The 15,153-nt window shown below is 42.2% G+C and overlaps 1 protein-coding gene across 1 annotated transcript; it reads right to left on the bottom strand.

Annotated features, from left to right (window-relative positions):
• Positions 1–11,217: 11,217 nt before the first annotated feature.
• Positions 11,218–13,373, bottom strand: LOC137282686 (uncharacterized). Its single transcript, XM_067814473.1, has one exon. It carries the CDS (start codon positions 13,355–13,357, stop codon positions 11,873–11,875), a length of 1,485 nt encoding a protein of 494 aa, XP_067670574.1. The 5' UTR covers positions 13,358–13,373; the 3' UTR covers positions 11,218–11,872.
• Positions 13,374–15,153: the final 1,780 nt, after the last annotated feature.

Here is a 15,153-nt window from a genome sequence, read left to right as displayed (position 1 = left end):
GCTGCATGTATTTAAAAACCTACGTGAGGTCACCATTATCCCTTTGTTGTTTCATGGGTTGTTCCTGGTTGATACAATATTCTCATAAATTGCCTGATGTATGTCCGACTGTAACCTGGCTACTGTTTCATTTAGCCGGAATATTGATATAAACGCTATTTCAGCGACTGTTTAGTCACTGTTGACAGTATCGTAGCGTGTTCCATGAGTATTACCCGGTAGCGGTCGTATGGAAAACAGCATTCGGAATCGTTCGGTTACAAAACTTTCCGAGGTAAACGTTCAAAAGGTATGTGCGGATGTCCACTTTCGCGATTTGGTAAACTGTGTTCTGATTAGTCAGTCTCAAAGGTTACCTGACGCGACCTCCCATAAGGTTTTGTTAGACTCATTAGTGGAGTGTAACGAAAAGTACTGAGACTACGTTTACTTTACTACTGACATTTGTTATTCGTCTTTATTTTCAGTTATGGTTACAACAGTCAAAGGGAAAGGAAAATCCACAGATAAACCGGCGAATGAATATGCTTATTCCAAAGAGCAACAGTTCAGTTCCCCGGACGTGTTTTGGCCCATCCACTCCACTCTCCATGGTAACGGAGCACCTGTTTCCAGCATCACAGCTCTGCTGCACAGTGCCTCAGTAGGGACGGGGGAAGGGAATCTTGGGTCAGCGGAACTCACAGGAACATCAGACTCTTATATTCAGATACCAAACCCTGGAGACCTCGATGGCAGGGAGGCGTTTTGTTGGATTTTCAACCTGTATCCCACATCGTCTCAGACAGCAACGATCCTTGAGTACGCCGGCGTCGGGGGGTCGGGTAATGGGGTGAAGCTGACACAGGAAGGAACAACACTCGTCGCTACAATGTATGACGTCACGGGAAAATATTATGATGAATATCGAAGAAATATTTTGACGATCAACGCCTGGAATTTTGTTGGGTTTTCGTACAACAAGGTCTGGGGTATCATTGACATCTTCAAGGATACTGATATCGCCTATACAATAACTGGGGTCACTATGAAGGACGTCAACGCCGTTGGTGACGTGACTATCGGGAGGTCGGTTGATGGGACGGGCAATTTCGAGGGAAAGGTGTCTTGCATTCAGTTTTTCAAGAAGGCACTTTTTAACAAAGCCCTGAATAATCCTCCAACCTATTGTGATCTGTCAATTTGGGACCCTAGCGTTTTAGGTGAGGTTCACATGCTTACAAATTCCTCAGAATTGTAGTTGTTGTCCTGAAGAACACGTGAAGAGCGTAAGAGTTTCCATAACTTCAGACTGCAGTTTATGAAGATCCGGGTTAGAACAGGTCTTCAGGACGTCATGCATGCCGTGAGAGGCGACTATAGGGATCAGGTGTACGGGTTCACTGTCTTGGTTTCCACATGTCACTGTATCCCAAATGCGTCGAGTCGATCGTTGATCGGGGGATTGTCTGTTTCTACAGCACATATAGCAGGAATATTGATTAATGCAGCGTTGAACAACGAACAAACTTCGTACTGTGATTCGTGGTATCTATCTCCAAGCTGCTTATCATAGATCTAATAGCAGAATAGTGTACAACTATAGGTTTTGTAATTCCGTTATTGCTCACTGTCAAGTGCAATTTCACTTGATGACTTCATGACGTATCGATACTCTCTGTTATGGTCAAAGTCAAGGTGATTGTTCGATTTCTTAATGGTCACTGTGTCCTCTGTATTTATAGATTGGAGTGCAGACTTTATCGCGACTGCAGCAGCTACAACGACTACAGCAACTGCTACGAGTACTACAACAACAACGTCTCAAACTACAACCGTAGCCACAACCACTGCAACCACAGCAACACCTACAACTACACCCATAACTTCACCAGCTGCACCAACCAATGCAACTATTACAACTACAAGTACGCCAGCGGCCAAACCCATGATTACAACGACCACACAACCAACCACACAACCAACCACACACGATCCCACGACAACCATCTCATCCACATCAGATACATCTGCGTCATCAGCAACAGCAATCCACACCATGTCAGCCACAACACCTACGACTTCGACTAACACAATAGCTGTAGACACAGCAATAGCAACCCCGTCGATTGGCATAACGACGCCAGGTTTGACATCTGCGACACTATCTTCACTTGGACTTTCACAAACGTCAGCGCAACCTCATACATCTGGTGTCTTAACAGGTATGTTGCCTTGCTTCTTCAAAGATCAAAATCTCTGATTCTGGGCACAAATTATTGTTTTGATGTGACACAGTCATATATGTAAAGACTATGTTACACCATGTAACATATGTCATATATAGGATTGCACTTTCTTAGTAAAGTACAAATTCTTGAACTTTTTCGGTTAAACCACGAATAAACTCAATTTTTGGTACTCTTTTTACCACTGCAGATGAAAGTCTTGTGGTTAGTCATGAACGGAACACCATTTTTTTAGAAAACAAAACTTGTGGTTAATTAATACCAAGCCTAAAAAAGCCATCTGCTTCTCTCTCGCCCGCAAACGAAACCACAGACAGGTTACGTAACTCTGTCGCCAGAGCTCTACAGTGACGTCATAGAAGGAACGATTTTTCAGTTAGTTGCATAGAAAATGTGTAGGAAGCTTGTCATTTTGCTGATTTCTCGACGTCACCAAAGACATGCCGAATTGTTGTGTTGCCGTCAATTGTTCCCTGCGGTCGGGTGATGGTGTCACTATGCACAGATTTCTACCAGACTTCGTAGTTTGTGCTTAAATTGGTTGTTAGTGTGTGCGAAACGAGCGTTGTGAAGCCTGTGGTACATACTAAATCGGATGGTTAGCCCTCTACCACGCTTCCAGGATAGAAAGTGGAGTTCAAGTTTTATCGAGTTTATAAAATCAACACTGCTTACTACACACTGCTGATCAAAAGGATTTTGCATGAATATAACGCTTTCTTCCTCGGAAGCGAGGTTGTTGTGGTCGAAGTGACAATATTATCGTAAGTATTATTATATCGACCCCCGCCTCGCTTCCAAGAGTGAAATTGTTATGTTATAAGCAATGTCATGGAAAATCCTAAAGTCCATCAATAAAATACATATTTTACTACCAGTGAAAAGTGCAATCACTTCCCTCATTTTCGGTAACACGTGGTCAAGTGTATTCACGTTCCTACCTTTTCAGTAACACGTGGCCAGGGGTATTCACGTCCCCTCCTTTTCAGTAACACGTGGCCAAGTGTATTCACGTTCCCTCCTTTTCAGTAACACAGGGTCAGATGTAGTCACGTTCTTTCCTTTTCAGGAGCACGTGGCCAAGTGTATTAACGCTCCTTCCGTTTCAGTAGCACGTGGCAAGGTTTATTCACGTTCCTTCCGTTTCAGTAACACGTGGCCAAGTGTAGTCATGCTCCCTCCTTTTCAGCAACACGTGGCCAGGTGTATTCACGTTCCTTCCTTTTCAGTAACACGTGGTCAGGTGTATTCACGTTCCCTCCCTTTCAGCAACACGTGGCCAGGGGTATTCACGTTCCTTCTTTTTCATTAAACGTGGCCAGTTGTATTGACGTTCCCTCCTGTTCAGTAACACGTGGCCAGTTGTATTCACGTTCCCTCATTTTCAGTAACAAGTGGCCAGGGGTATTCAAGTCCTCTCCTTTTCAGTAACACGTGGCCAGGTGTATTCCCGTTTCCTCCTTTTCAGTAACACGTGGTCAGGTGTATTCGCGTTCCTTCCTTTTCAGTAAAACGTGGCCAAGTGTATTCACGTTCCGTCCTTTTCAGTAAAACGTGGCCAAGTGTATTCACGTTCCCTCCTTTACAGTAACACGTGGCCAGGTGTATTCACGTTCCATCCTTTTCAGTAACACGTAGCCAAGTGTATTCACGTTCCCTCCTTTTCATTAAACGTGGCCAGTTGTATTCACGTCCCCTCCTATTCAGTAACACATGGCCAGGTGTATTCACGTTCCCTCCTTTTCATTAAACTTGGCCAGTTGTATTCACGTTCCCTCCTATTCAGTAACACGTGGCCAGGTGTATTCACGTTCCCTCTTTATCAGTAACACGTGGCCAGTTGTATTCACGTTTCCTCCTTTTCAGTAACACGTGGCCAGGTGTATTCACGTTCCTACCTTTTCAGTAACACGTGGCCAAGTGTATTTACGTTCCTTCCTTTTCAGTAGCATGCGACCATGTGTATTCACTTCTATCCTTTTGTCCGCTTCAGTAACATATGGCCAGGTGTATTCAGCTCCCTCCTTTTCAGTAACACGTGGCCAGATGTATATGCGTTCCCACTCCTTCGGTGTTCTATTGTCAACAAGTGGTTCCGGTATCAGAAACCAACGTTCCACGTCCAATTCTCACATGTATGCTCTATTCATCTATACCGCTGTTTCAGGTGATCAACCGACGATCACAGACACTTGCTACGTTTTCAACATTTGGGTTCGAAACCACGATTTCCAATCTCCAGGCGATATCATCGCTGTGTCCAACAACAGAACCTTCACAGAGTGTGTCCACATGTGTACCGGTAACACCAGGTGTCTGGTCTTCGTTTTTTACGATAGCGGGGAGTGCAAAGCGGGAGCCTCTTCTTCGCCAACTCTGTTGACAACTGCCACAATGTCTTCACGTGTGTACAGAATGGTGCACTTGGACACAAACAAGTATTTTCACACATCCTAGAAATGCATGATGAGTTCAGTTGGTTGCTGAACGAAAGCAAGCACATTGATGAGTTTGCAACCATCCAAAAAACTTATTCTTTTATGTACGAACTCTCATGCAACGAACCGACTTATATAACGAATTATTTGGGTAGTTTTCTTGTAGTTTGTATTTTAACGCTGACTCATAATAAATCCACAGTATGCTCGGTCCTTGGACAGAGGTTGCCCACTGGGCGAGAATGATTCAATCATTTCTTTGTCATACCATTTGCTCAGAACTGCTGGATTAGGAATGGATCTGGCATGGCTTCAGTTATCATATGAAATAAAAAAATGCAAGAAGATTGCAAGACGCGATTGCCAGAGACTCTCGGTCATAACGGTGACAGTGGCTGCTGTATTTGAAAGAAGTAGGGGTAGTAGAGAAGATGAGCCTCGTTCTGGTGCCCACCAGTGTGAGTGAGTGATGATTGTTTTTACAGCTGTTTTCGAATATCCAAGGCTACATTTTACAAAGTGTTCGCATCATTGCGTCATTCGTCTATGATGAACTATGTACTCCTCACAGAAAAATAGGCAACAAGTGTTTTCAGTGTATTATCTTTGTCAGTCTCGATAGCGATTTTGCCAGCATGTTCTGAAAAGTTAATATTCTAAGAATACATAATCTCTAGTGACTGTCAAATTGATTTATCTGATAACATTGATAACATCACCCGAACACAACCACCCTCAGAAACAACATGCAAAATGGGTGGCTCCAAATGTCACATATGCAGTCTGATTGGTTAAAACCAGCTTGTATTCATCCATATGGTATAACAAGTGGGTCTTATCTTCATATTTATGAATGATAGAGCTGTCCACGGTATATAATGCCCGTGAAAGAGTTGTTAATGATGTTGTTTAGATCAACAACATCACACTTATGGGCTGGCCTTTACTGGACTGGTCACCTGATCTTAATCCCGCTGAGCGAGCTTAGGACATTATTGTAAGTCGTGTTTACGGTTTCAATGTTCGCTCCAGACTCTGGATGAACTCGGACAGATGTTACAGAGCGATTGGCAGAACATTCCAAAACAGCAACTTCAAAGACACTCTTCAATGTAAAGACATGTGGAAGCTTGCATTCGTCTTCATGGTGGTCATACGTGTTTCCGAACACTGCTTCACTGTCCAAACATGAACATTTTGCTCCTCCAGTGCAGCGCATTTTACACGACTGTTTCACGAGTACATGCCGCTGATGATTTATAAGTCTATCATTGCTCAATACCATTTCATTTTGTTTGCATTATTCCATGGTTGGTAATATCAATAACTGAAATTGTAATGAGACTAAAATTTTGTGCTGCTTAACACTTTGTGAGGAGTATATATATATAGTTACAACAGGCCGTAATTTTACGAACGCTTGATAGTGAAAGGTCACATGCAACGTAAAGCACAACTTTGCAGATTCTGCTGCCTTTCGGTATGCGTTACCAAAACAAATCATAAAAAATGTTGAAAAAAAAAACGCTATGAAAAAAAGCCCGCGATATCAGAGTTCAAACGATTCACTAATTTTCCCCCAGCAGTGGGGACAAAATGGTTTCAACAGTTATGCTGCGGTGCGACCGTGACACATGCGTACTGAGTATGTTCGCGGAGCTTGAAACAGTATACCTGCCCGAAGTATGAGGTTGTCTAATCTTAGATGTGTATACAAACAAGTAAATAATCTACTCGAAACAGAAAAAAACATGTTAATTGTGATAAGCAGACTCTGCCACAGAGAAAAGTCAATGTCTGGTTTATTGACACCTACATGTATGCCTGTCTGCATGCTAATTACAATGTGCAATGCACAACTTCAATCACTGATCACATGCAGTTTGAAAGTAAAACCTACGATGTTAAAAGCCATAAACAAAGAGTCGGCAAAGAAAACAAAGTGGCCAATGAGAAGGCGTCGTTACACATGAGTGCACAGCCACCGGCTCTGACTGGGTTCGGTGTCGTCACTGCTTCGTTTCGAGGGACGTACACCCAAGTACAAAATATTGCACCTTTGATTTGAGATTATACACATATAAGTTTCTTTCTTTGGTTTTTTCCTAATCAGCAGTGTATTTTATATATCATGACCAAGTGATAACTGTGTTTTAATAATGTTTGATATTTTGGTTGCATGTGACCTTTAATAATTTGGTGAAACCCAAGTAGGAGCTATCAAACGTATGATCATAGCTTACTGCGTGTTACTGTTTGCAAATCGTTGTCAATTAGGTGATCTTTCTTCTCTAATCTGTCAGTTAAATGGATCCCAGCTCAGCATCTGTTCATGTCCGAAGACCACTTGACCACTTGTCCTTTGAATCCTGTTGGTTGGCTGATGAGAATTGTGTCATCATTTTGACAGCAAAACTTAAGAGCAAAAAGTGGAAACAATTGGCCTCACGTAATCAATCGTGTAGACGTGTCTGTGGGCCTCCAGGCTTTATTAGTGGACGAAGTTTGAGACTTTAGATACTTATGTAGGACGGATCACAAAGCTAGGGCATCGCTACATTAGGTATATAGGATGAGATAGTTAGTATATATGAGTAAGAGTGAGTGAGTTGGGGTTTACGCCACGTTTAGCAATGCTCCACCAATATCACGTCCAGAAACAGGCTTCATATATTAAACTTGTGCTGGAAATCGAACCCGGACCTTCGGCGTGACGAGCGAACACGTTACCACAAGGCCACCTTAACGCCCCTAAGTTGTCTATGAAAATGTGAGAGTACCCAGAGTGGCCACGGTAAGCAAAGGTAAGGAATGAATGTAGAAGGCTTTAAACTTCGACTGTTAATGTGTGATACGTGGCAAGTCTAGATTACCACAGTTTCAGATTCAACTATGAAGAAAGTATCACCTAGATATTAGTCTAAATTTATTGAAGAATGCAGTGTTACAGTTTCAAGACATTTCTTCTAGAATGCAATGTTACAGCTTTAAGAAGCAACACCTAAAGGAACAAATATGGTCTAAAACTGAGATATGCAACAGTCTGACAGTTTCTAGCTATTTCGAGGCCCATGAAGACATTTTCGTCTTTGGAGCGAGTAAGTGAGGTTAGTTTTACGCTTCATTTACAACATTGAGCTTCACACATTGCATCTATGAGGGGAATCGAACCTGAGTCTTTGGCGTTGCGAGCAAACACCTTTATCCAAGGCTATTCCAACATCCCCACGTGTTTGGAGAACAGATGATCTAATGCATATGACTAGAGTGTACAAAACTCTTACATAAAGTGTGTATTAAATTATCGCCTGTTTAGAAACTGCCATTACCCTACAATGTTCACAGACTAAACTATCGTATAACAGACAACCCAGTGATCAATATCACAAGCATCGATCGATGGTATATGATGACATGTCAACCAAGTCAACAAGCCTGACAACTGGTCCAGGTCTCCCTTAGACCTAGTCTAAGTAACCTTAGTCTCAGTGCTTTTCGTTACACTGCACCACTGAGTCTAACAAAACCTAGTAGAAGGTCGCGTCAGGTAACCTTTGAGGGACCAATGACCGTCCAATCAAACACGAAACGGTTAAATAGATTTAACCAATCAAACAACGGCTACTACTTAGGGATCGGAAGGACTTACAAAATATTCAGGACACTGACACAGATCTCTCCACAAACAAAATTCCGCATAACACAGTTAATTGACCTGCAGTATATACGCTTTGGGGTTTCTAATGATATCGTTACCATTAGCTAATATTTCCGCAAGATGACATCCTTGATTATTACCAAAAACACTCTTCTCAGCGATTGTTTACTCACTGTTGTCATGGTTGTAACGTGTGTCGCGTGCATCACTCGGAGCATACCATCAATTGCGTTCGGAATCGTTCGGGTACGAACCTTTTCGAGATAAAAAGTTCAAAAGGTATGTGCGAATGTCTACTTTCGCGATTTGGTAAGCTGTGTTCTGATTGGTCAATCTCAAAGGTTACCTGACGCGACCTCCCATAAGGTTTTGTTAGACGCTGTAGTGGAGTGTAACGAAAAGTACTGAGGCTAAGTTTACTTAGACTGCCTAAGAGCAATATAATCACGGAATCAAACACATTACATTATAACTGGAGTTCATCGTCTTCATAGTGGTGTGTACGTTGTTGTCCAGATCTACGACAGCAATGTCAGCCCCAGGTTGTCCGCTCATGTACACCTTGTTGTCGTAGTAGACTAGGTCTTTAATTATTGCGTTGAATTGTGACACTTCCGTCCTAGTATTGGTTGACAAAGATAGCTGTATCACTGTCTTATTTACACTGAAATAAAGAGCGTTATGAAAGTTGTCAAAAGTAACAGCAATAACACCGTCCCTCTTGTTTATCTGATGCAGTCTGTTCCCATTGTAATCCACTGACCACAAGCCATCCCTATCCCTACCGAAATAGATCGTTTTCGTCCTAGGGCATACAGCAAGGTCGTGGGGATAGTCTTTTTTGGGCCTACGGCTCAGGTCAACGAGGATCCGATATCGTCTCCCACTTGTGGACATACGACTTATTGATTTCGACGGATGGTATGTAGTAAAGAAGATAACTCGCCTGTCAACATCCACTGTCAGTCCGAAGGATCCGATGCCTTTCTTTAATGTTTTGACACCCGACACATCCAGTTTTGAAGTGTACATGCCGTATGGCAGTAATCGACTGAAGATCAGTGTTCTGGACACAGGGTCATACGTCACAGCCTCAATCCACGATTCATGCAAATATGGATAGGTCCTCATGTCGTGTTTGTTTATGGTAATTTCATGTGGATATTGCTTAGAGTTAGAGAGATATTGTACAACCAGCAGCCTCGTCATATTTTGAAACATTCGGGTTGTAGGTGTTGTGGCCACTGGCGTTGAGGTGGGTGACGTCGGAGTCTTTGACGTGTAAAGCGGGACAGGTTGAGTGATGCCTGTTGCAGTCGGGTCATTTCTCAAACGTTCATTCTGTTGTACAAGGCTCTGAAGAGTTCTTAGTGTTTCATTCATCTGCGCTTGCAATTCACCAACCTGTCGTATCAAGACCGTCATGTGACCTTTCAATAACGTCACTTCCTCTTCAACAAGCCTCACGTGACGCCGTGTTAGGTTTAATTCTGTCCTTAGTTGACTCACCTGATGTTCACACTCTCCCTTGACCATCACAGTGTCCACTTCTTGTCCGGATTTAGTCATTCCGATCCCACTGAGCTGTTTCGTAAGACTGAGCGTCTGTCGCTTCACCTGCTGATATCCATGTTTCAAGTGTCTAATTTGGGAAATCACGTGACTGTTTACCGTTGCATCAAACGACTCGAATAGACTACTCATATATGAAGGAACAATGTTCTCTGCCAAATCCGATCTCAGCACTAACTTCAAAACGTCTATTTTGTTCATCATTCGTAACTCCATTCCCACAATGTCAGATTTGAGATCGTTCAGTTCTTCCTCAAGCAGACTCATGTGCTTAGCAACTGTTGAAATATTTTCGTGTCCGTGAACTACAGACGAGGTAGCTCCAAGGAGCAGTAGCAGCCAACACAACCCCGCCATTTCACCTGCCAGTTGTAACAATGTCAAGGTCAGGTAACTATATCACTTCACTACCGTAGCACCTCTATCATGTGTCACGGGAAATCAGATGTATCTAACCAGACTGTATGTATTGCTGAAATATGTCGTTGCCTTGTTGACTGGTCACGTAACTATAAGATTACGTACAAATTGTAGTGGGACAAATGGGTTACTTGGTGTGGTTTTGTGATGCTTTTGGCAATATTCCTGAAATATCACGGGAGTCTTTGAACGTACGCACAAGGCATTTCTATGTACAAACAAGGTACATCTCTGTATACACAAATATTTACATACTGCTAGAAACTAGAACATGGCTCGACCCGGTATACTGAAGGAGATACGATGTTCACAATAAAAGCGTCAAAACAGTTTCTATACTCTCAGGAATTCTCGCAAAAAGGTCAATTATACGACTCCGGTCTCAGTACGAGAATGTGTTGATGAAAAGCTGTGAAAACGTGATGATATCAGTTGTTTATGGTTGAGTGGATATAGTGATGATATCAGTTGTTTATGAGTGAGTATAGTTTTACGCCACTTTTAGCAATATTTCAGCAATATCACAAACCGGAGACACCAGAAATGGGCTGACCTTCGGCGTGACGATTGAAGACCTTGCCAGTGGGATACTCTTACTACCCAAAGTTGCCCATGACAGCGTGAGAGTACCCCGCTCAATCAATGGTGACGATTACAAATACATGCAAAGGTAAGGAATGTGTATAGCATAGTTTAACTTTGATTGTTACTATGTAATATGTTGCAAGTCTAGATTACTACAGTTTCGGTTTTTGAAAATGAAAGTATCACCTTTTGTTATATTTTATGTACACAATTGAGAAATCGTCCTTTTCTGTAAAATTCTGTAAAATATGCTCATTTCAGAGACTAGAAAGAATGCAGTGTTACAGTTTCAAGACTTTTATACAAAAATCCAGTGTTACAGTTTCAAGACATTTATTCAAGAATGCAATGTTACAGTTTGAAGACGCAACATCTAAAAGACCAAATATGGTTTTAAACTGAGATATGCAACAGTCTTGACAGTTTCTCGCCATTTCGAGGCGCATGAAGACATTTTCGGCTTTGGAGTGAGTGAGTGAGTGAGTTTAGTTTCACACCGCATATATCAACATTCCAGCAGTATCACTACGGGGAATACAAGTAATGGGCTTCACATATTGTATCCATGTGGGGAATCGAACATGTGTCTTCGGTGGTATGGGCAAACACTTTTACCGTTGGGCTGCCCCAACAAACCCTGACTTAGGAGAACAGACGGCCTATTACACATAAATCAAGTGTACAAAAGACTTCTATAAAGTATGCATGAAATAGTCGCCTGTTTAGAATCTGTCCAATACCCTATGACGTTCACAGACTAAACTTTCCCATAAGAATCTCTCTCTAATTTTGTTTGTTTGCTGTTTAACGATACACTCAGCAATAATGCTGCGGTCTGTAAATAGTTAAGCTTGGGTCATACTATCCAGTGATCAACATCACAAGCATAGATCTAAGCAATCGGTATACGACGAGTCAACTAAAGTCAGCAAGCCTGACAGCCGATCATGGTCTCCCTAAGACCAATATAATCACGGAATCAAACACATTACATTATAAGTGGAGTTCATCGTCTTCACAGTGGTGTACACGTTGTTGTCCAGATCTACGACAGCAATGTCAGCCCCAGGTTGTCCGCTCATGAACACCTTGTTGTCGTGGTAGACAAGGTCTTTAATCCTTGCGTTGAATTGTGAGACTTCCGTCCTAGTGTTGGTTGACAAAGATAGCTGTATCACTGTCTTATTTACACTGAAATAAAGGGCGTTATGAAAGTTGTCAAAAGTAACAGCAATAACGCCGTCCCTCTTGTTTATCTGATGCAGTCTATTCCCATTGTAATCCACTGACCACAAGCCATCCCTATTCCCACCGAAATAGATCGTTTTCGTCCTAGGGCATACAGCAAGGTCGTGGGGATAGTCTTTTTTGGGCCTACGGCTCAGGTCAACGAGGATCCGATATCGTCTCCCACTTGTGGACATACGACTTATTGATTTCGACGGATGGTATGTGGTAAAGAAGATAACTCGCCTGTCAACATCTACTGTCAGTCCGAAGGATCCGATTCCTTTCTTTAATGTTCTGACACCCGACACATCCAGTTTTGAAGTGTACATGCCGGATGGCAGTAATCGACTGAAGATCAGTGTTCTGGACACAGGGTCATACGTCACAGCCTCAATCCACGATTCATGCAAATATGGATAGGTCCTCATGTCGTGTTTGTTTATGGTAATTTCATGTGGATATTGCTTAGAGATAGAGAGATATTGTACAACCAGCAGCCTCGTCATATTGTGGAACATTCGGGTTGTAGGTGTTGTGGCCACTGGCGTAGAGTTGGGTGACGTCGGAGTCTTTGACGTGTAAAGTGGGACAGGTTGAGTGATGCCTGTTGCAGTCGGGTCATTTCTCAAACGTTCATTCTGTTGCACAAGGCTCTGAACAGTTCTTAGTGTTTCATTCATCTGCGCTTGCAAATCACCAACCTGTCGTATCAAGGCCGTCATGTGACCTTTCAATAACGTCACTTCCTCTTCAACAAGCCACACGTGACGCCGTGTTAGGTTTAATTCTGTCCTTAGTTGACTTACCTGATGTTCACACTCTCCCTTGACCATCACAATGTCCACTTCTTGTCCGGATTTAGTCATTCCTATCTCACTGAGCTGTTTCGTAAGACTGAGCGTCTGTCGCTTCACCTGCTGATATCCATGTTTCAAGCGTCTAATTTGGGAAATCACGTGACTGTTTACCGTTGCATCAAACGACTCGAATAGACTACTCATATATGAAGGAACAATGTTCTCTGCCAAATCCGATCTCAGCACTAACTTCAAAACGTCTATTTTGTTCATCATTCGTAACTCCATTCTCACAATGTCAGATTTGAGATCGTTCAGTTCTTCCTCAAGCAGACTCATGTGCTTAGCAACTGTTGAAATATTTTCGTGTCCGTGAACTACAGACGAGGTAGCTCCAAGGAGCAGTAGCAGCCAACACAACCCCGCCATTTCACCTGCCAGTTGTAACAATGTCAAGGTCAGGTAACTATATCACTTCACTACCGTAGCACCTCTAACATGTGTCACGGGAAATCAGATGTATCTAACCAGACTGTATGTATTGCTGAAATGTGTCGTTGCCTTGTTGACTGGTCACGTAACTATATGATTACGTACAAATTGTAGTGGGACAAATGGGTTACTTGGTGTGGTTTTGTGATGCTTTTGGCAACATTCCTGAAATATCACGGGAGTCTTTGAACGTACGCACAAGGCATTTCTATGTACAAACAAGGTACATCTCTGTATACACAAATATTTACATACTGCTAGAAACTAGAACATGGCTCGACCCGGTATACTGAAGGAGATATGATGTTCACAATAAAAGCGTCAAACAGTTTCTATACTCTCAGGAATTCTCGCAAAAAGGTCAATCATACGACTCCGGCCTCAGATTGAGAATGTGTTGATGAAAAGCTGTGAAAAAGTGATGATATCAGTCGTTTATGATTGAGTGGATATAGTGATGATATCAGTTGTTTATGAGTGAGTATATTTTTACGCCACTTTTAGTAATATTCCAACAATATCACATCCCGGAGACACCTGAAATGGGCTGACCTTCGGCGTGACAGTTGAACACGTTGCCAGTGGTATACCATAACTACCCAAAGTTGCCCATGACAGCGTGAGAGCACCCCGCTCAATCAATGGCGACGATTACAAATACATGCAAAGGTAAGGAATGTGTATAGCATAGTTTAACTTTGATTGTTACTATGTAATATGTTGCAAGTCTAGATTACTACAGTTTCGGTTTTTGAAAATGAAAGTATCACCTTTTGTTATATTTTATGTACACAATTGAGAAATCGTCTTTTTCTGTAAAATATGCTCATTTCAGAGACTAGAAAGAATGCAGTGTTACAGTTTCAAGACATCTATTCAAGAATGCAATGTTACAATTTGAAAACGCAACATCTAAAAGACCAAATATGTTTGCTGTTTAACGATACACTCAGCAATAAAGCTGCGGTCTGTAAATAGTTGAATGTATACGTTATAGAGATATGCCACAGTCTGACAGTTTCTCGCCATTTCGAGGCGCATGAAGACATTTTCGGCTTTGGAGTGAGTGAGTTTAGTTTTACGTCCAATTTATCAACATTCCAGCAGTATCACAACGGGGGTTACCAGTAATGGGCTTCACATATTGTATCCATGTGGGGAATCGAACATGTCTTCGGTAGTCTGGGCGAACATTTTACCGTTGGGCTGCCCCAACACCCCCTGACTTAGGAGAACAGACGGCCTATTACACATAAATCAAGTGTACAAAAAACTTCTATAAAGTATGCATGAAATAGTCGCCTGTTTAGAATCTGTCCTATACCCTATGACGTTCAGAGACAAAACTGTCGCATATGAATCTTTCTAAAATTTTGTTTGTTTGCTGTTTAACGATACACTCAGCAATAATGCTGCGGTCTGTAAATAGTTAAGCCTGGGTCATACAATCCTGTGATCAACATCACAAGCATCGATCTAAGCAATCGGTATACGACGAGTCAACTAAGTCAGCAAACCTGACAGCCGATCCTGGTCTCCCTAAGACCAATATAATCACGGAATCAAACACATTACATTATAAGTGGAGTTCATAGTCTTCAGAGTGGTGTATACGTTACTGTCCAGATCTACGACAGCAATGTCAGCCCCAGGTTGTCCGCTCATGTACACCTTGTTGTCGTAGTAGACAAGGTCTTTAATCCTTGCGTTGAATTGTGACACTTCCGTCCTAG

This window comes from Haliotis asinina, chromosome 4 (genome assembly GCF_037392515.1).
Source record: "Haliotis asinina isolate JCU_RB_2024 chromosome 4, JCU_Hal_asi_v2, whole genome shotgun sequence".
Classification (NCBI taxonomy): domain Eukaryota; kingdom Metazoa; phylum Mollusca; class Gastropoda; order Lepetellida; family Haliotidae; genus Haliotis; species Haliotis asinina.
This window is presented reverse-complemented; position numbering and strand designations above follow the sequence as displayed.

Bases quoted from the DNA above. Each gene is read 5' to 3' on its own strand.
- LOC137282686 (XM_067814473.1), bottom strand. From the start codon at position 13,357: ATGGCGGGGTTGTGTTGGCTGCTACTGCTCCTTGGAGCTACCTCGTCT.